Source organism: Elgaria multicarinata, chromosome 4, assembly GCF_023053635.1.
Source record: "Elgaria multicarinata webbii isolate HBS135686 ecotype San Diego chromosome 4, rElgMul1.1.pri, whole genome shotgun sequence".
Taxonomy (NCBI): Eukaryota; Metazoa; Chordata; class Lepidosauria; order Squamata; family Anguidae; genus Elgaria; species Elgaria multicarinata.
The window spans coordinates 34107419-34129899 of NC_086174.1; the positions used below are offsets into that span (position 1 = coordinate 34107419).

A 22481-nucleotide genomic window follows, 5' to 3' on the forward strand; every position below is an offset into this window, starting at 1 on the left:
AGGTCTGATGCTGACTATGTTCTGAATTCTGCCAAGGGTTGGTGCAACCAGACACTTACGGCTGAAGGCAAATTTTAACAAAAGAAAGGAAAAGGAAATAAAGAAATAAAAGCCTGCATTATGCAAAACAACACTGTTATAAAGGCAAGACAACTCTTGGATGGCAAATACAACTATGTCTTTTTTGGATAATGGAGAATTTATAGCTTCTTAGGTGTGTTCTTCATTCAGAAGTCTCAAAGCATCAGATAGGGTGATGCACAGAAAGAAGAGAAACATTTGCATGAATCAATAATAATAATAATAATAATAATAATAATAATAATAATAATAATATTTTTGGCTGCCTTTCAGGGCAGAAGCCCTCCTTAGGAGGAGTTTTTGTATAGGCTGGTGCAATAAACATAGGGCCAATATGTTTTCTGTGCCCCATTATTGTGAGGATTGTCCAGCAATAAACCACTTCACTTTTAGTAGACCCTGACAATCAAGTCTCCTAAGAACTTAATAATATACAACCCCCTCTCCACTTGTCTGCTCCAATTCAGCAAATGACATTCAGGTTCTTGTTGACAATGTTGTTGTTGTTGTTGTTGTTGTTGTTGTTGTTGTTATTATTATTATTTCGATACCACCACCCCACACACAATAGCCAAAGTTCTCTGGGCGGTTTACAAGAATAGACAAAGTAATTTACCAAATATCTTTCAATCTCATTCATTTTACCAGGAAGTCTATGGGCTAACTGCTATTAATAATCCAGATGGAATCTGAGGTTTAGTGATGGTAATTGTTCCAAGAGTCCCTTTGTGGTCAAGGTTTCGCTCATTATCTTCCTCTTATGATCTTAAGCTTTGGTCTGATGCACCCACACATTCCCTTGGACACTGTCTGGATCTTGTTCTCACTCGGAATTGCTCTGTGTTGGACTTTTCTACTGCTCACTTTCCGCTGTCAGATCATCACCTAGTTTCTTTCAATATTACTCATAATCCTCCTCCTTCACGTCCCGCTTCTCGCTCTTGTCGTGACTTGCAATCTATCAATTACGAGGCTTTTTCCCAGTCTCTAGCCTCCTCCCTTCCTTCTGTCTGTTCGGCTATCTCCTTGGACTCAGCTGTCTCCTTCTTTAATTCCTCCTTATCTTCAACTCTTGATAATCTTGCTCCATCTACAACTCGGATAGTTCGCCCTTCTCAACCCCAACCGTGGCTCACCTCTTCCCTCCGCTACCTTCGCTCTTGTTCCCGGGCAGCTGAACGCCTTTGGCGTAAGACCAGGGACCGGGCAGACTTTGTCCATTACAAATTTGTACTCTCCTCTTTCTCTTCTGCCATCTCACTGGCCAAACAGCAGTACTACTCAACGCTGATCCAGTCAAATGCTAGGCATCCTCAGCGGCTCTTTGCGTCCTTCAATTCTCTTCTGAAGCCTAATCCGCCATCTCTCCCCGCCTCTCTGTCTGCTAATAACTTTGCCTCTTTTTTCAATGCTAAAATCCAAACTATCCGCTCTGATCTGGCCAGCTCTGCTCCTCTTCCAGTTCCTGTTCCTCATCTGTCAGCTCCTCCTGCAAATTTCTCTGCGTTTCCTTCGGTCTCTGCGGATGAACTGTCTACAATACTGCACTCTTCGAAGCCTTCCACTTGTTCTCGTGATCCGATTCCTTCTCGCGTCTTTATTAATCTTATTCCTGCTATCCTCCCTTCCTTGCTACATATTATTAATCTTTCTCTGTCCTCTGGTTCATTTCCTTCTGCTTTTAAACATGCTACAGTCTCTCCCATTCTCAAGAAACCTACTCTTGATAGGCTATCTCTGTCTAACTACCGACCTGTCTCTTTGTTGCCGTTTGTTTCAAAGATCCTGGAGCGTGCGGTCTACTCTCGCTGTCTTGACTTTCTTTCTAGTAACTCTGCTTTGGATCCATTTCAATCTGGATTCCGTCCTCTGCATTCCACCGAAACAGCCCTTACTAAGATCACCAATGATCTCCTTACTGCCAAGTCTAAAGGCCATTATTCCGTTCTTATTCTCCTTGATCTAACTGCAGCCTTTGACACGGTTGATCATGATCTTCTCTTAGATTCCCTTCATGACCTTGGATTTTGTGGCTCTGTCTATAACTGGTTTGCCTCCTATCTAGCGGGTCGCTCTTTCAGCGTGTTGACTAATGGCAGCTCGTCTTCCTCCTTTCCCCTTTCAGTAGGGGTTCCGCAAGGCTCGGTGCTTGGCCCGTTGTTGTTTTCCTTATACATATTGCCCTTGGGCAAGCTTATTCAATCTCATGGCCTCCAATATCATCTGTACGCCGATGATACACAACTATATCTGTCATCTCCGGAACTTTCTCCTGATGTTCACGATCGTATCTCGGCATGTCTTTCAGATATCTCAGCTTGGCTGCTTCATCGTCGCTTGAAGCTTAACATGGCAAAGACTGAATTGCTTGTTTTTCCTCCTAAACCTTCTCCTCATCTCTCATTCTCTCTTACTGTCAATGATGTTACGCTTACTCCGGTCAAGGAAGCTCGTAGCCTTGGCTTTATCTTCGACTCCTCGCTCTCCTTTATTCCTCATATTGAGGCAGTAGCTAAATCTTGTCGATTTTTCCTGTATAATATTGCCAGGATTCGATCATTTTTGTCTGTCTCTTCTGCCAAGACGCTTGTTCATGCACTGGTTATTTCACGGTTGGACTACTGCAACCTTCTTCTCTCTGGCCTTCCTTCTTCTCACATCAGTCCGTTGGTTTCTGTTCACCATTCTGCCGCAAAGATCATCTTCTTAGCACGCCGCTCCGACCATGTTACTCCACTTCTGAAATCTCTTCATTGGCTTCCAATTCACTTCAGAATCCAATATAAACTTCTCCTGTTAACCTTCAAAGCTTTTCACGGTCTAGCTCCTTCCTATCTCTCCTCTCTCATCTCACACTATTGCCCCGCTCGTGCTCTTCGCTCCTCTGATGCCATGTTTCTCGCCTGCCCAAGGGCCTCTACTTCCCTTGCTCGGCTTCGTCCATTTTCGTCTGCTGCCCCTTACGCCTGGAACACTCTTCCAGAACATTTGAGAACTACAAGTTCAACCACAGCTTTTAAAGCTCAACTAAAAACTTTTCTTTTTCCTAAAGCTTTTAAAACTTGATGTTGTGTGCAGACTTCTACTGTTACTTTCTACTGTTAGTTTTTCCCTACCCTGTGCCTGCTTACCCTTCCCTGTACCTGTTGGCATTCTCTTCCCCTCCTTATTGTTTTACTATGATTTTATTAGATTGTAAGCCTATGCGGCAGGGTCTTGCTATTTACTGTTTTACTCTGTACAGCACCATGTACATTGATGGTGCTATATAAATAAATAATAATAATAATAATAATAATAATAATAATAATAAGGTGGGACTTCGAAGTCTTTTCACCCTGGTCACGGGGTGAAGGCTATGCCTTGATCAGATAGTGAAACCTTTCTGAAACCTTTTATGCATTCCCTCATTGTAATTTCTGGCTATAGATCTTATCATGTTTTGCACTTAATTCCCAAACAAACTTGACTGTGAAAAGCTCCAGTTCCAATGGCCCAAGAGCCGCTAATGATCTCATACTATACATGTGAGGTTCCAGATTATGTTACATTCATACGTTATGTCTGTTACTTGACTCAATAAGAGCCCACTTCATCCACGACCAAGATTCTTGCAGTGTTAGGGAGGTCACTATTTGTTCATACCTAGGAAGCTGGAGGCAGTTGATGGAGTCTGGATATTCTAGTGATCCATTGTTTTCCATTCCAAACATACTGCAGTCCCTTGCAAAGTACTGCCAGTCTTCCCACACAAAATCCCGCTGCTTTTTCCTTTGTATTCGTATTGCTTCAGGTTGTGGGCTGAAGAACTGAAGTATAATGTAAAACACCTATGAATCAACAGCAAAATATTAAGTCACTTGGAAGATGTTAATTTTATACCTGTTGACCCTTGATCCAACCAAAGTTGGTTATGAAAACAATGAAAACACTTTAGAAACATAGGAGGCTGCCTTATACAAAGTTACATCATTGGATCTGGGTCCCTCAAGATATTTTGGCCTACAACTCCCATCAACCCCAGCTAAAGGGTGATAGGAGTTGGTATGGGGTGTTAGGATGTTGTAGGCCAAATCATCTCAGTGGATCAAGGTTGGGGGAGGCTGGTTTTCACTGATCAGCAGCCACTCTCTGAAACTCTACCTGTAGGTGCCAGGGATTGAATCTTAGCTGGACTTGTCTTGGACTTAAAGCATTTGCTCTACTACTGAACTATGCCCTTTGCACTTCATGGACTAATTTGTTCCATTGAATTCAAGAAGGTTTAGTTACAGGGATGTCCCAGAAATTGTGCACTTCTCACCACTGAATTAATGGCGACAGTATATAAAAGGCAGGAGCCACACTACTGCTTTGTAGCGGTATTGAAGTGCACTGACAACTGTTGGGGCCCATTGACACATACCATATTCTGCTTTTGTACCACTACATCCTGCTTGGTGTGGCTCCTGTCTTATAAATACTGCTGAGTAGATTTTAGCAGACAAGAGATGGTTCTCTCATAGTTATGTCATTGTTTTCTCATAAAGTTTTATATCTGGAAGAGATGGGAGATTTCCACTCTTAACCTGGCCAATTATTTTCCAAAGCTGAGATGCTTTGAGAACTTGTGAAAAGGAGCACCCCCTTCTTCTGAGATGGGGGAGGGATGAAGCCTGTCAGCTCCTGAGAGAGAGGCAGGCAGGTAGCAGGAGAGCCTATAAGATCCAATACACGAGCTCCATGCTTGGGCTTCACTTCAGGAGGAACTGTGCATGCTACCAGCATGCATTGGCGTGCGCACAGGGGATGCAGAGGGTTCCATTGAACCCCCTAATGTGCCGCCGCCGCCATGTTTGCCCCGTCCTTGCTGAACCCCCTCTGAGGCTGCTGCGGGCCGAGCCAGGCGCCGTCACTCTGTAGACGGGTCAGAGGGAAATGTGCAGTGCCGCCCGTCAGAAGCCTCCAGTGGCTGCGCCCACCCCACTCCGGTTCCTGCTCCTCCTCCGGCTCCGCGCCTCGTTGTGGCCGCAGCTGCGGTTCCTGCTGCTGGGCCTGGCGGGGGCGGGGCCTGGCTAGGTGTATGGCGGGGCCAGTAAGTGCCGTTTGGGCTTCCCTGCAGAGCGGAGACCTTTGTGGGTGCGTTTCTCCGCTGCTTTCCCCAGTTACCTCCTTCCTCCTTTCTCTTTCCCTGCGAAGGGCCAGAGCAGGGAGAGTGGCCGGCGGGCGAGGGGCTGCCGCGCTTTCCGCAATTCACTCGTCAGGCAGGCACGTTCCTTCAGGGGCAAAGACAGATGTTCGGGGAGAAGGGCTGCTCTCCTATTTCCAATTCACAGAGACCACTGGAAGAGACCTGCTGCCAGCTCTCCTCACAGAGGAGAGCTGGCAGCAGCAACGAGGAGGAAGAGAAGAGCACCACGTGCGAAGGAGGTGAGGGGGAGAAGGCCGGCCAGCGGTGGGGCTTACAGTCAGGGGCCTACACTGTTCCTAGCTCTACAATATTTATTTTTCAAGCCATTCTTTTGGTAAATATGGTATGTGTGTCTCTTGTGTCACTTTAAAACAGAGCTGCAGCACAATCCTATGTATGTCTACTCAGAAGTAAGCCCCACTGAGATCAATAAAACTTACTCTGAGGTAAATGTGCACCGGATGCAGCCTGAAAATGAAGAGAGGATGAAGAAAGGACAGGAGAAAAAGAATTGTAGAAATAGAATAGCAAGGTAACTGTGGGATATTTAACCATATTTAAAGACAGTAAGTACATCCCACACTGGGATATTTAACCATAGTTAAAGACAATAAGTACAGCAAAATTAGTGCCCTTCTACTTCAGTCCCAATCAAATAATTACAACAGTGAACCAGCCAGGTCTTCCATAGGAAAACTCTGTACCAGGTGATAGTTATTTTTAAATTTTAATTAAAAATATATTATCCTTTCCTATAACAAAATGGTACTTACTCCTAAGTAAGTGTGTCCCACTGAAGAAGGAAATCCTATTTGATTCCTGTATTCCTGTTAGTGTGACATGATAAGTTAAAGGCACAATTTTATGCAAGTTTAGACAGAAAAAAGTCCTTCAACTCCTAGAATCCCCTAGCCAGCATGGCTGGCTGGGGTATGCTGAGAATTGTAGGACTTCTTATACAGTATGTGGGTATGTGGTGTGGTTTGGCTTGAATTGCTTGTGTCTGGATTTCCTTTCTGGACTGGACTTGCTGGTTACATGACCCACAAGGCCAGGTTGTGGTATAGTCCTCTTCTTCTTTTGTGTTTAAAAGCTGTAAAGTATCCTGTGAGATCTGGAAGACTCACAACTTTATTATGGCATAATAAGCTGTTGTCCACTGGCCTCAAGTGCCAAAATGACTTTACTGGCTTGGCACTGTGAGTTTAGGGGTGGGGTGGGGGGTCATGTCATTTGCTATTCCGCTTTGGGCAGCAAAATGTCTTGGACCAGCCCTGGCAAGAGCTGGCTATAATTTAGATACTGAACAACATGCATTGGGTTTCCTAGGTGTACAGGGCCCAGGTGTCTCAGGCAGGATCTACACTACTGTTTTCATAGAATCATAGAATAATAGAGTTGGAAGAGGTCTATAAGGCCATCAAGTCCTGCTCAATGCAGGAATCCACCTTAAAGTATCTCTGACAGGTGGTTGTCCAGCTGCTTCTTGAATGCCTCTAGTGTGGGAGAGCCCACAACCTTCCTAGGTAACTGGTTCTACTGTCATACTGCTCTAACAGTCAGGAGGTTTTTCCTGATGTCCAGCTGGAATCTGACTTCCTGTAACTTGAGCCCATTATTCCGTGTCCTGCACTCTGGGATGATAGAGAAGAGATCCTGGCCCTCCTGTGTGTGTCAATCTTTCAAGTATTTGAAGAGTGCTATCATGTCTCCCCTCAGGCTTCTCCTCAAGGCTAAACATTACCTCTGTTTCCTTTCCCCTCCGGGACACTCATACCTCTCCTGTCTGCACCCTCTCTCCCTCTTCTAGCCCCACACATAGGGGCATTTCTCTCTCTTCTTTCCCCAGGGCTCCCCCTACGCCAATCCTCTTCTTTTGCCCTTATTTTATTTAGAGTATTTTTATTTAGAGTATTTTTATCCCGTACCTCAGCCTAAAAGTCTCCCGGAGCGGCTTACAATTGATCAGTAAAGAAGAGTGATGTGCCCTTGTGACGGTTTCCCATCCTCTCTTTTCTCCTTCATCTCCTGTCTTCTGCCAATAGCCCCTTCGCGGCCTTCCAGAGATGCCCCTAGTTCCAGATCTCCTACACTCCCCCAAGTTTTCCAAATCTTTCCAGCCAGCCCTCTCTTATGCTAGGCTCGCAGCCACCCCTCGTCCTCACTATATTCACCCCAGAAGTCTCTCTCCTGGACCTCATTCCAAATTCTTTGCTCAGCAGCACACAGGGCAATCTTTTAAAATCATTATTAGGGCATTTGATGTATGGTGTATTCTATGTATGGTGCTGGAACTTAAGATGACACTCATTGTTGTTAATGTGATAGAATCTGTTTTAAATGTGAATCTGTTTTAGTAAGTTTGGATTAGGTCATTATCTGATTAAATTTAAAGATGGTGAAAATTGACTATATCTTTATATATGCCTGGTTATCACTACAGCAAAAAACAGTATTCAGAGTCTCCATTTTAAAATGTGTATTTTTAAAGTACAGATTACTTGTTAATTAAAAAAAATACAGTTTACTTCAGTTTTCGTTTATTTTGTTTGTTTGATGAATGGAAAAAGTCCTTTATTACTATATATTTAATCAATGTTTACCTTAAAAAAACCAACCCCTGGCTGAACCCCCTAATGAAATGTGCTGCGCACGCCTATGCCAGCATGGGGAAACTGCATGCAGCCCCTGATAGACACCCAGTTATGTTTGTGTTGTCCACTCAAGATATCCCCCAATTCCCAGAAAGCAAACTGATGTGGGAAAGATGGTACCCTCAAAGTAGAATTGTCTGAAAATGACTGCATTAATACAACATTATATGTAAGGGAGGGTGGAAGAAAAAGAGCTATGTGTGTCCCTTGCTCAAAGCAACCAGCTGATATCCTAATTATTAAATTGAAATAGAACTGAAAGTTAACTCTGGTTCATTAGAAATCCCCTTGTACTTTTGATGAACCAATACAAGCAAGGTAAATCAATGAATTCCCCATTTCAATCAATCAATAGCATAGTCAAAAGGAAACTTTAAAATTACCTGGTATTGTCCGTTTTCTAAGTCTATTGTGATGGTAACTCCATTATTGAGTTGTTCAGTGGTCCTAAATACAGATGAAATCCACGAAGTTCCAATATCATTATCGTTGATGTAGCTCAAAGGGTGAGCTTCAGGGTTTAGTCTAAGCACTCTGTCATTAGTTGTGTCATCAGCACCATTAGGGATGCAGTACCTCTGAATTAAAGGGTGTACCCTTGGGTGACTTCCAGGACAGCGGCATTCTGGCTGAGTGTGGAGCTGAGGAAATTTTCCAGAATGTACTTCAAAAATGTCTCTAGAACAATAGAAAGAGATAAGGAAACAATTGGGCACACACAAAGGGAATAGCAAACATCATTTGTAATCTTTTCAAGATTACAAATCTTGAAAACATTGTTATCTTTTCGGCGCCAGGTCAAGACTTTTCTCTTCTCCCAGGCATTTTTAACAGCATTTTAACAGCATTTAACAATGTTAAGTTTGTTTTTAATGGACCCCAGAATTGTTGTTTTTAAATGGATGCTGTTGTTTTTATACTGTTTTTTATGTTTTTGATGGTTTTTAAATTTTGTATACTTTTAATGTTTACCATTTTAATTGTTGTGAACCGCCCAGAGAGCTTCGGCTGTGGGGCGGTATATAAATGTAATTAAATAAATAAATAAATAAATTGTAAAGCACAGATATAACCAGATTGGCTGCAAACATCCTGCTCAAAGACTTGCCATTAATGTCCATCAGGGTGATGGTCAGAAGAAACAGGTCCTTTTCGGACATATCAGTCCTTCTATATGTTGTTATTAATAATGACTCCATGGAATTTTATTTGATTTTGAAATAAAGTTAATGGTAGAGTCAACAACAAACAACACTAATAATAATAATAATAATAATAATAATAATAATAATAATAATTTCTTACCCGCCTCTCCACTTGGATCGAGGAGGGTAAGAAATAATATCATTAAAGAAGTAAGGAAACTCATTGATTATAATTCTTAACATGGATATGCTTGTGGGACAGCTAGAGTAAAATAGCCTAAGGAGAAGCTCAGTATCTAATAAAAGGTAGTGGGTTGGATCTATATTTAGAAGCTGTGCTGCAGAGGTATCCTCAAAATTAGTCAGGGGTACCTACCTTTGGTGAGCAGAGCCCTTCCATTCATGAAGACAGATCCTGGATCCAATGCAGCAGATATAAGTTATAAGAGGTGTATGCGTGTTTGTAAAGGATTGGATATGGTTATGGGAGGTAAATATTGGCCTCCTACTCTCTGTAATGTCCTGGTGTAGTTCCTGTATGTGAACTGCAGCAGGGAACCAGGGTTCTGTATGCTCTAGGGCAGCCTTTTCCAACCAGATGCCCTTCAAATGTTTTGGACTATAATTCCCATCACCCCTGATTATTGGCCCTGCTGGCTTCACCTGATGGGAGTTGTAGTCCAAAACATTTGGAGGGCACTAAGTTGGGGGAGGCTGCCCTAGGAAGATCCCATTATGCATGGAAATTGTGCTAGTGGATAGCTAGATCAACCCCTTGAATTTTAAGCCGAATATTCTGGAATTACATCAGCCTGAACCCATGGGCCTAATGAGAATACCTCTTTGGATTCATGTGCACAATACAGCTCCAAATCTCACTATCGTACAAAAAAATCTCTGGAAAGCTCTGTTTCCACTTTGAAACAAACTTATCATAGCTGTAACTGTCACTGTATTTTTACATTGTGTAAAATTGAAAATTTCCCTACCTGTTTGTAAGTGCCACTTGGTACAATCTGAAATCTTGCATCCTTCCAACAAATTGCTCTGAACCTGCGAAAATACATTATAAATAAATAATCCAATTCCATCAACCAGAAAACAGCTCTGTGCTGCATGAGGGCATCTTAAATTCAGCACACAGAGAGAGATCTCTTGCACAATTACCTCTTCTGAATGAAACCATCTTGGTTCCGGACAAAACTATGGAGGGCAGTGACTTAATTTTTTTGATTAAAATGATTTATAATAACTTTATAGGAACATTTTGTACCTATCCCTTATCTGATTACAGAGGTGGCACACAGACTGGCTCATTAGACAGAAGTAATGAGCCAGTCCATGTGCCACCTCTAATTAGAGAAGAGATACAGTAGGGACAACTGTAGCTGTCACTTTATGTGATAAAGATGAAAGGTGTGTTTTTAAGATTTCTTATCCTTTTTGCACAATTATTGTGCGTCTAGTGTTCAAAATGACAATGTCAACAAGAAGCGCTTTGAAATGAGAATTTTCAAGTGTTGATGTATAGAAGCTTGATGGTTTCCACTGGAATAAATCAAACTTTCTTCAAGCCAGATGCAGATATATTTAGGACTTAGCTCCAAATTGCAGTATGTTCTGGATCAGTGATACTCAGCCTTAATAAATCTGCAGAACCAATTCATCACCAAACAGAATTCCAGAGAGCTGCAAAATCACTGGAACCTTATATTGACGGCAATGTTCAGAACATGGTGAAAAAATATTTTATCTCCGCATCACCAAATATTCAGCCAGGACCATTACAACACATTGATATTTCTGTGGTAATAATTCCTTCTTTAAACTTTTTCTTAGTTTGCTAAATGAAATATTTTCCAAAGTAGTTTTTAAATTAATTGTTTTTAATTGCAAAAGGAACTTGCAGATCATATTGCAGGATAACAACACACCCTCAAAATACCTTGGGGAAAAAATGAAGATCTAGACCAAGAGGGGAAAACATACGGCCCTCCTGATGTTTTGGCCTACAACTCCCATCAGCCCCAGCCAGCATAGGGAATTATGAGAGGGATGATGGGAGATGTAGGTGGAAATATCTGGAGGGCCACAAGTTGCCCAGCCTTGATCTAGATGGATGTCCAACCTGACTATCCATAGGCAGCATCAGACATGTTACAGGATTTTGTTTGCCTCCTGCAATCCATTACTGGTGCTCCACCAAGTTGGGACTGCAATCTGGATTAAGAGAAGATAGGTGTAATGGTAGTAAGTACTGGTAAAAAGTGCTGATTGAGTAATACTTCACTATCCAATCAAATATTCCTTGTTATATATCTTCTCATCTTATAAATCTTCCCATCGTACTCTGACTTACCATTTAAATTTTGCCCAACTCGCCATTTGCCATCAACAGACGGATCTGCAATTAACCCAGTGAGTATTCTGGAATCAAAAGCTGTGTTGTCGTCTTCCAAACCATTTATAAAGAAACTGATTCTGGTATGGTGAACCTATAATATTACATGTAGAATAAAAAGAGGAAGTTCTCTTATAAATAACTCATCTTAAGATTCATTAAATGCCATTTATTATCTACCACATCAATAGATGTTTCAGTTAAATCCATTGGAAAGCCACCATGCTATATTGAGATACTGAGAAAAGAAAGATCTTCAATGGTTAAATTAAACAAGACTCAAGAGTCTATAATGGAATAACATTAAAGGATCTATTTGGTCTCATGTACATTACCAAATAACCAAACAATACTGATAAAATTTAACATAGTATTATACATGTACATGTTCTGACAGCTGGTTGGCCACTGTGTGTGTGAACTGAGTGCTGGACTAGATGGACCCTCGATCTGATCTAGCATGACACTTCTTATGTTCTTATGACGGAAATTAGGCAAGGGTAGTTAACTATACCAATGTGTCATTGAATGACAACTTCTCTTTCATCATACTTCTACAGGGCTTTTCTAGATGAGGTTCTTAACCCGCCACTTTACTGCAGTTTATTTATTTTTTTATTATTGTATTTATTAGGGGTGTGCACGGACCCCCCGCTCCGCTTCACTTGCAGATCCGCCATTTCCCGGATCGGGCCGCTCCGCCCCGCCCCCGCTCCGCCCACTTCCGCTCTGCTCCGCTCGGAGCTCCGGATCCGGATCGGAGCTCCGTTCCCCCCCCCATAGGCTTGCATTGAAAGCTAAAAAATTATACAACTTTTTTTCTGTTCAAGTTAGAAACCTCACGTTTGGCACCATGACACCTCATGGGGGTATACACACGCACGCCAAGTTTCAAAGCAATCCCATCATCCCCTGATTTTTGGGGAATTTTTGAAAATCGGGCACCCCATTCACACCCCTTTCCATAGCTCCGTCAATTTGCACGTTAGAAACCTCAAACACGCCACCATGAAAGCTTATCCAGGGATACATACACACGCCGAGACTCAAGGCAGTCCCATCATCCCCTGATTTTTGGGGAATTTATGAAAATCCAACACCCCTTTCCATAGCTCCGTCAATTTTGCACGTTAAAAAAAACCCTCAAACTCACCACCATGACAGCTTATCCAGGGATACATACGCCGCACACTGAGACTCAAGGCAGTCCCATCATCCCCTGTTTTTTGGCGGGGCTTAAACCTGCAAAATTTGGAACTTCCAAAACTCCAAGTGAGCGCAGGAAGGACTTCTCCCCTGAGTCAAAGCCACACACACACAACATCCCTGCGAGGTGGGCAGGGGAGGAGGGAGGGAAGGCATGCAGCTGGCATTTCTGGGGGCATAAGGAAGTGAGCCAAGGATAAGCCAGTAATGCATATAAAATGGAATAAATAAACAAATAAACAAAGGAGGGGTGGAATTAAAAGCAGCAGTGTTGCTCAATAAACAGCAAGAAGAATTTTTAAAAAAAGGCTATATCTGTCTTTTACCAGCAATAGGGGGACGTGCCCGGGGGAGGGGGAAGTAGCTGCCAGTTCAACTCAAGACAGCCATTGCTTCACCAACAGCTCTGAGCTTGAGGAGTAAACGCTCACTTCAACTCATAATAGGCATCGCTCCACCACTAAGAAATGAACGCTCACTTCGACTCATGATAGGCATTGCTCCACCGTTTTACTCTCTTTGGAAGGCTCTAATGGCCTTCCAGTGCAGGAGAGAGTGGGGGCACGTCCACGATGAGATGCCCTAGGGGAGCTCATCCCCTTGCACCACATCTTTTCAGTTGTTCCCCAAAGTTAGGGTGGGTAGCAGTGCTGTGTTTCTATCTCTTATTCTTGGCTTAGTATATGATTTCAGGTTGAGTTTGTGCATTTGGTGGGGCTACTGTGTTAAAAAACACTGGGAAAAGTCCGTTCAGATGAAGAAAGAGAAGTTTCCCAGAATCCCAAGTTACCCATTTTGCCTATGCCCTCCTCTAACTTTGGGATCATGTGATCATGACCGGGAGCTGACTCTGCCCCTCAGCCCTTTGAAAAAGGTATTTTTCCCGCCAATTTTCCCAAAAATTCTAGCGCGCGACCCGCACCACGCAGAGAGGTGAGAGTAGTCTCAAAATGACCCCCATCCACGACTCTCTGTGCACAAGAATTTTCAGAACGATAGCTTAAAAACCAACCCAGTTATGCCCGAGTCTTTCCCGCAATGCAATCCTATGGGCGAAAAGCCGAAAACGCCGTTTGAGCCGCACGGTTGACCCGATTTTCAAAAAAATATAGCACGCGACCCGCACGGCGCAGAGAGGTGAGAGTGGTCTCAAAATGACCCCCATCCACGACTCTCTGAGCACAAGAATTTCCAGAACGATAGCTTCAAAAAGAATGTGGTTATCCACGATTATTTGCCGCAATGCAATCCTATGGCGAAATGTTTTCAAGATGGCGATCGGAGCGCTCCGCGGAAACCGGAGCGCTCCGAAAATGGCCGCTTCTCTTCGCCTTGCTTCTAGGGGTCCGCGGTCCGCTCCTACTCTGCCTCTGGGTAAGGCGGAGCAGGCCAATCCGCTACTGCTTCTACGCTCCTAATCGGAGCGGATCACACCCCTAGTATTTATATCCCACCTTTTTTCCCTCCAAGGAACCCAAGGCAGTGTACATAATCCTCCTCCTCTCCATTTTATCTTCACAACAGATAATCTTCACCCTGTGAGGTAGGTTGGGCTGAGAGTCTGTGACTGGCCCAAAGTCACCCAGTGAGTTCCCATAGCCAAGTGAGGACTAGAACCCAGATCTCCTGACTCCCAGTCAAACACTTTAGCCACTACACCACACTGGCTCTCACATACCACACTGGCTCTCACTGATTCCAGATTCTTTGTGGGATTCAGATGGGATCATCTCTTTTTCCGGGGTTATAACATTATAACACTTCTGAAGTGCACTGACAACTGTTGGGGCCCATGGCACGTTCCAACAGCTGTTTTCAAACCACTTTCAACGTGTTATATCCTGCTTGGTGTAGCTCTAGCCTTAGGGATGGGCAAGCTGGATGATCGCCTGGGGCGCCGAGCTGAGGGGCTGCCAAACTGAGCTGAGGGAGTGCCAACATCATACCTGCACCAGGGAAGCCCTACAAAAGTAACCGAGGGAGGGAGGAGCACCAAAGGCACTCCTCAGCCTGGGTACTATTTATCCTAAGGCTGGCCCTGGCTAGGTGGCTTGTCTAATGCCATCTAGTGAGTTCTTGGCAGAGAAGAAATTCAAACAGGGGACTTCTTGCTTTATAGTCCACTATGTTTCGCCAGCCACTATATTTCACCAGTGAGCAAAATAGGATCAATAACATCAGGAGTAATCTATTAGTTATTCCTGTTTGTATGAGTCCTCTTTGTTTGTATTTACATATAGTGACGAAAACAATAGTCACAATAGTTGTTGGGTGTCTCTGAAGGTTTAAAGATGCACGCTTCACCTTTGCTCTCAGTGCTTATCATGAGAAAGATCAGTTACTCTCATGCTGCTGCATACAATGCGAAACAATCCTACACTTTCTTTCATAATTTGACATTTTATGATTGAATATGGGCTTTGGATTGTCAATAGCTCAAGATAACTCAAACTTCTCTGCATATTGCACTAAGAGCAATGCAAGTACAACATAAAATCATTTGCATTTCTTTGTCAAGAATTTGAAAGTATTTTAAACCAGGGCATGGTGAATTGAAATGAATTGCCAACAATCCCTTAACGACGCATTCAGATGAAACATTTAAGTTGAAGTAATTGGCTTTTAGCCACGTTTTACCCAAGAGGGTACATATGACGGTCTAGTACTTCTGGGGGAAGTCACGGGGTAAAAGCCATATTAGCCCTGAATAAACTGTTTAATCCAGCATAGCATAGCAATAGCCTCTAAAGCCACATTAGAGCTCAGAAACAGGGTGACATCTTCTAACCAAATTTCTTGGTCCGATAAGGCAATTTAATGGAAAACACAAACTGCAGGAACCCATCTTTCTCATCTAGTAGCCAGATCTTTCTGCATTTACTCAGTGTGTCAGGTAGTCTCACAATTCATTTTTTCTTTCTATCAATTCACTGAATCAAACAGTAACTATGAAGAAATTTCTCACAATGACAAGAGTGCCTCTGCTTTAATGAGTTTGTGTTGTGAGCTATACACCACAGTACATTATTCCCTGCTCCTAATTCCACACTATACTGGTCCTTTGTGAAGGGAATGCAGGACCAGAACAGGTGCCTTCCAGCTCTCTGGGTAGGATTCAGCTCTGTGAGCCATGTTCAGATGTGAAGTGCTGAAGACCTGAACACTCAAACCCAACAGGGAGCTAAAGCTGAAATTATAAATACCAGAAGCCTGGCAGCTTGAGTTTTTCTTGGGTCAACAGAGCTTTCTTGTTTTCTCAGCCAGGCTTGGCTCTCTGGCTTCACTAATTCCAGCTCTTGTTGGATTCTCCACTTTCCCTGCTCACTTGTGAAGCTGTGTGTTCTGCTTGCCTCGTCTATATTAATCTTTTCAACCATATTTCAGATTTGGAGTCTTTCTCTCCTGTTTCCCAGTTATCTGCGCTCCCTGGATCATTTTCTCAGCCAGACTCCAGCTTAAATCCAGGTCAAATACAACTTACCACTGCCCTGATGTGAGAAAGTACCATCTATTGTTCCATTCCGCCTTAACATGATATACCTAACTTGTGACTTGGGCTTGGTTCAAACATGCTGGTTGTCATATGGAAACTTTCGCTGTGTGGTGACTTACAGCTGTCACTTCCAAAAGGTGTAGAGCTTGTCACCACATTCTCATTACACATTGGGGCCATGGCTAGACCAGACCTATATCCCGGGATCATCCCTGTACATCCACATGACGCATAGGGAATCCCGGGAGCAAGGAGGGATGATCCCTCCCTTGGCCTAGGATTTCACTCTACCCTTTTTGCCCACTTTTTCCACGGTCTTAGGATGATACCTAGACTGCAGAATGTGTGGCTGGGCGTCGTGGGTTGTCCCAGCTCCTCACGAGTAACCTGGGCATGGCATTGGGGGTGGGGTGGGGGAATTTTGTTTTGTTTTTAAATTTACCTTGAGTCTGAGCACTCCTGCACTCAATTTCCTTTATAAAAGAAAACCAAAATGGCTGCCACAATGTTGTGCGCCACGTGTAGACCAGGGCGATGATCTTGCAATCATAAAATCGCCTTCCTACCCCCTTGTCTAGCCATGGCCTGGGTGTGAAGATGCTCCCTAACAAAAAAAACTTCAGTCATCAAGGAACTGTGATACTGCCATGCAGCCTCTCTGTGCCATCTGGAAGGGTAAAGTGTTGACTGGCTCTCTTATATTGTAGAAGCAGAAGTCAAGTCTCATGCAGAGGAGGTTTCAAGCGTGTACCCAAGCTACCATTCCTATGTATGGGGGCATCACTAACTATTCCTAGTTTTCCACATGTATTTCACTTCTAAAAGCAATGAGTTCATTACTTCTTTCACAGTCCTTTGCACAAACAAAGGAGAAAAGGGAGAGGAAATGAAGGTAAAGAACCCTGTATGAAACGTATACTGGGGGGTGGGGTGAGGGAGAGAAGAGAGTAACTTACAGTACTTCATGGAACTGTCCAAATTGCAAGATACATCAGGAACTTGAAAAACCCAATACTATCCAAGATTAGCTGAACATTCTACAATAATTACTGCTGGAGAAGTGTAGATGAGGCAGTGCTATTAACTGAAGCAACTGTATATTTCTTCCCGGTTTACTCCTTTCTACGTTTCTCCCCTTCCTCTTGTTTCCCTCATGTACAACTTTACATTAAAAACTCCTCAGGACTGGAATCTTTACTCCATAAAGCACCATGCACATAGATGATTTTATATAAATAGTTCTATGCCCCGAGCTAGCAAGAGATACCAGAAATGTACAAGAATTCTGTTCCAGTTTGCAAAACGTGTAAAAATGTCCTGTTCACAACCCTGAATGTGAGCAGGAACACATTTGGAAGGAAATGTTAGCAATTTCCCAGACTCGTGTTCATGTTCAAAAGTGCACATTTCTGAAAAAGTGGACTTATACATCCCCCACCCCCCAAAAAAACCATATTTTCATGCTTTAGTCTATGGGGGAAATGAACATGATCAATTGTGGGAAATGAACACTTTTTAAAAATGTGTATTATCCCCACTTTTTAAAAAGACACTTGCATTCGGGAAGGCAAACGAGGCAAAACAAGATTTGTGGAAGAATTCCGAGGGATCCCTTAAGGCACATGCTGAAGCAACGTTCTGCAGTCATAGCCAATGAAGAACCACATTTGAATGTGCATCCCCATCCACAATAATAATAATAATAATAATAATAATAATAATAATATATTATTTACTTATTTCTTACCTGCCTCTCCCTCTGGATCGACGCAGGGAACAACATTAAATATTAAAATACCATAAAATGCATAAAACTGATTTTAAAACATATAAAACTGATACAATATTAAAATAACAATCGGACATCTTAAAATTCATGTGGGTAGGCCTGCTGGAAGAGATCACTCTTTATGGCCTTCTTAAACTCAGAAAGACTATTAAGTTGATGAATCTCTCCCAGCAGGCCATTCCACAGTCTGGGAGCAGCAGAAGAGAAGGTCCTCTGGGTAACAGTTCTCAGCCTAGTTTTGGCTGACTGGAGTAAATTCCTTCCAGAGGACCTGAGTATGCGAGGCAGATTGTATGGGAGAAGGTGATTCCACAGGTAACCTGGACTCCAACCATGTAGGGCTCCAAAGATAATAATCAACACTTTATACTCCACCTGAAACTAATTGGCAGCCAGTGGAGTGATTGGTGTAATATGGTCACCCCAGGTGTGCCAGTGACCAACCTGGCTGCCATATTTTGAACTAGTTGAAGTTTCTGAACTAGGTACAAAGATAGCCCTATGTACAGCGCATTGCAGAAGTCGAGCCTCAAAGTTACCAGTGCGTGCACTACCGTCTTTAGGCTGGACTCATCTTTTGTTGTGCATGAAGGGTCCCATTCCCATCCGAGATCCTGCAGTTGTCATATGCAGCCAATTGCCTGTGACTAGATCTGGATAGGGGCCATAATACGGATGCAGTCATTCATCCATCCCTACTTTAATGGCTTACTTATTCATGTTGTAATAAACCTTGAAAAATATTTATCTATTAAAGTTATTCATTTTTACTGGTGCATAGCTTGTTTCGAAGAACAGGTTGAGGATGAGGTTGTGAAGGTTTCGCTGCTGCAATTGTTGTTGTTGTTGCTGCTGCTGCTACTGTTCTTGCTGCCAGTTTGTGAAAACCTATTTCCATTTTGCATAAACAGGTACTCACGAGTTTAAAGGGACGACTGCTGAATCGTCTCTCCAAATAGATGCTGAGAGAAGCTAGAGTGCTTTAGTCTGCCTTGATATCCACTCTAATCAAATCAAATGGGACTGGAATAATTGCATCCTAGAAACAATGAGTGTGTGAGGACAAACAAAAGGCTTATGAAAAGGCAGAATAATTTGGTGCAAAAGCAGAAGCTGAAAAATTCATTTGGAAAATCAGAACATGAGCATTCAAAATGCCATTCCACTGTCAATAAAGCCACACAATTTTTTGACCAATATAAGCAGCCACAATTATCTATAAATCTAAGCTTCAATGGTTAACATTAGTGCTTCAGGCACCCTGGGCTGCATGAGTATTTTAAGTAAGAAAATGTGGAATGAATAGAAAATTGATTTTTATGGGGGAAATTCACCTTACTTAAATAAAAATAAATAAATAAAATACAGATGCTGAGGTTTATTATTGTCATTTCCAGAAGCAGTCAATATTGTCCAAATCTGAGATAACATGGAATCATTGCCCTTCCGCTGAAGAAAAATCTGAAGGGTATTATCATAATGGCTCGGCAGTGCGATTTGGTTCAAGAACGTTCTTGCATATGGAAATTTTCCTACTCAGAGAGCATTACTCTCATTCTGTGTTAGCTTTGTCTATTGACGCAACAATGTGCACCAAACGCATGAAATGTTTTTTTTATTTATTTTTAAAATAAATTCTTCTTTAGGCATCTGATGTGTACACACACACACACACACAGACACACACACGGGCAAGCAAAGAATATGTGTTTGTGAGTATGTGAGTACGTTGCTTGCAATGTTGGTTTTTTTTTCCTTTTTCCATCACACAATTTTTTACAGCCTGTTACTGTCTTTTGGAGTTTGACTGTTATCATTATAAAAGATGCAGGCTTTTCTACTTTGTTATTTGTAGCATTATCTCATGTTTTACAACATCTTTGCACACAACACACAGGCAACATGAAATATAACTAGTGAAAAGTTCTCAGTGGTATTAATGCATAAAAAAGAATGTGGTTCCATCTTCACTGTCTTTACCCAGCCAAAAGCTGATGAACAGCCAATTTTCCTTTATCACATTAGCACAGCCATGAGGGAAACGCATTTGTTCTAGTCAGCTACACTAAAGATACTATTACCAATCTAACATATACATGTTTTATATCAGCAGTATTCTCGGAGTATGAGAGAGCCAACAATATATTAACACTAGCATGACAGTTTATTTAAGAAAAGAAAATTGTCTCTGTAGAGGGACAGAAGTTAGAAATGTATGGCTAAAGCTCAGTGTCACTGGCCTAATAAAGGTAATAATTCTTCCGCTTTCTTTATAGCAGGTAACAGTCCAGTGACAGTCTTGTCATATCATTCAAATAAAAATGTTGTCTTTTACAAGTTTAAGTGCACCTTTATTTTTAAGTCAGAAATGAAATGCATCTTATATTCTCTTTTCATGGGAGAAACGTTTGTGCTTGGGGTTCAGGATTAGCTTGCCTGCCTCTATTAAAGATGTGCTTATTACAATAATTCAGGATAATATTCAGCTATAGCTCCTATAGGGTCTTATTCAGTTCTTAGTACAGAGCCAGCAGCATCACCTTTCTCTAGATGGAAGTCTAAGTTAAACAGATGATATTATTTATGGAGATAAAAGAAAGAAGGTGACTGTCAGTATTGACCCAAAATGTACTTTTAATTTTATATTTTAAAATTGATTATAAATGGCATGTTTTCTTTACTCACCACAGTGTTGTGATATTAATCATTTCCCACTTTTTACTACAAGGTAACCGCAACATCATGTGTTTTCTCACACTCAGGCAGAAACACTGATTGCCATATCTGACATCTACACAAATCAAAATGGGAGTGGGGGTGAAATGCTTTTGGGTAGAATTTAAAGTAAAGCTCTTTCAGGCATTTCTTGTGCAAGAGGGTAAAAGTGTGCTGAAAGCGGCACCTCTAGAAAGGGACACCTCTTCCTGGGTCCATCTACATGTACACACAGACATCTGTAGACAACTGGGCCAGGAGGCGCTCCACATTTACACGACCTTGCAGCCCCTTTCAACATGCTTCACCCTTTCATGCAAGTAATGCATTAAGAGGGTTTAAAGGTAGTTGTGTTTATGCAGTGCAACACCTTTTTCAGTAATGTCTGAACTGGATGTCTGTACTGCTGCAAGTGTGCTAGAAAAGTAATAATAAATTCTAAAGTAATTCAATGTAGTATTATTTATTTATTTATTAAATTTATATACCGCCCCATAGCCTAAGCTCTCTGGGCGGTTTACAAAAGTTAAAAACAGTGAACATTAAAAAGTATACAAAATTTAAAACCATCAAAAATATAAAAACAACAGTATAAAACAGTATCCATTTTGAAACAACAACAGTTTTGGGGTCCAATTAAAAAAAAAAACTTAGCATATGTTGTTAAATGCTGTTAAATGCCTGGGAGAAGAGAAAGGTCTTGACCTGGCTCCGAAAAGAGAACAATGTTGGCGCCAGGTGAGCCTCATCGGGGAGATCATTCCATAATTGGGGGGCCACCACTGAATAGGCCCTCTCCCTTGTTGCCATCCTCCAAGCTTCCCCTGGAGTAGGCACTCAGAGGAGGAACTTAGATGCTCCTGCTGGTTATTTATAAAAAGGGGACTATTGAAAGGAATGGAAAGCAAAAGGAAGACACATGTGGTGGGAAAAGATTTCTGTTAAAGGACTTGTGATTCTTTCTTCATATAGGTCTTTGCGTTCTTATAACCAAAATCATAGGAGATTTCTTTAGGGATGAGTGAAACTGTCTATTTCTGCTCTGTGTCACTTTTGCATTTGTTCACCCATAAGTTTGTTCCATCGAGTTTCAATATCTACACAAAAATGCACATTCAGTTTATACTGGCCTGCCAGAGGAGACTCGTCAACTCAAAAGTATTTTAACATTTAAGAAAACTATTAAGACTGATCTCTTCCGGCAGGCCCACCTGGTGGAATTTTAGAATGTTTTTAGGATGTTTTAATAATGTGTACTATGTTTTTAATCAATTTTATGTATTTATACTTATTGTTGTTCCCCACCTCGATCCAAATGGAGAGGCGGGTAAGAATTATTATTATTATTATTATTATTATTATAGTATATCTTTCTAAACATATTTTCTCTCCAAATATGGATTTGTATACATTTTATTTAGCTGAGAACTGCATTGGAACATTGAGGAAGTGCAAAAGCTGGTGCAAAACGAAGTTCTGATCTGCACATTGGTCTGAGATATGTGGACCAGCTCGATTTGTATAGCACTTTGCAAAGATGTAATGCTTCAGGAATCCCTCCATTTGCTCTGACATATCTCAGCTGGACAACACAACACAGCAAAAGTAGTTTTCTTTATAAGTACTCAGGCTTTATCAAGTAGGCACTTACATAGCTCTCTTGCGATGGATCCAGCATCTGATTCCATGGACAAAAGGAATATGCCTCTGCCTGATTTGGGGAGATGCCACTTCCTGCCCACCCAGACCACAGTTCACTACATTCCTCAGAGTTCTTCAACCTTCTGTGTAGCATTTTCATGGGGCTAGGGGGACTGCCATGGGGAA

The 22481-nt window shown here is 42.0% G+C and overlaps 1 protein-coding gene across 1 annotated transcript in view; it reads right to left on the reverse strand.

The window, feature by feature from the left end:
• Window positions 1-22481, reverse strand: part of USH2A (usherin) — a 594633-nt gene that overhangs the window by 539244 nt on the left and 32908 nt on the right. Inside the window, exons 3-6 of the mRNA XM_063125387.1 lie at window positions 11410-11545; window positions 10040-10103; window positions 8289-8583; window positions 3727-3911 (exon numbers count right to left, since the gene is read on the reverse strand). Of these exons, the coding sequence (XP_062981457.1) occupies window positions 3727-3911; window positions 8289-8583; window positions 10040-10103; window positions 11410-11545 (680 nt within the window). The remainder of the gene's footprint in view (window positions 1-3726; window positions 3912-8288; window positions 8584-10039; window positions 10104-11409; window positions 11546-22481) is intronic.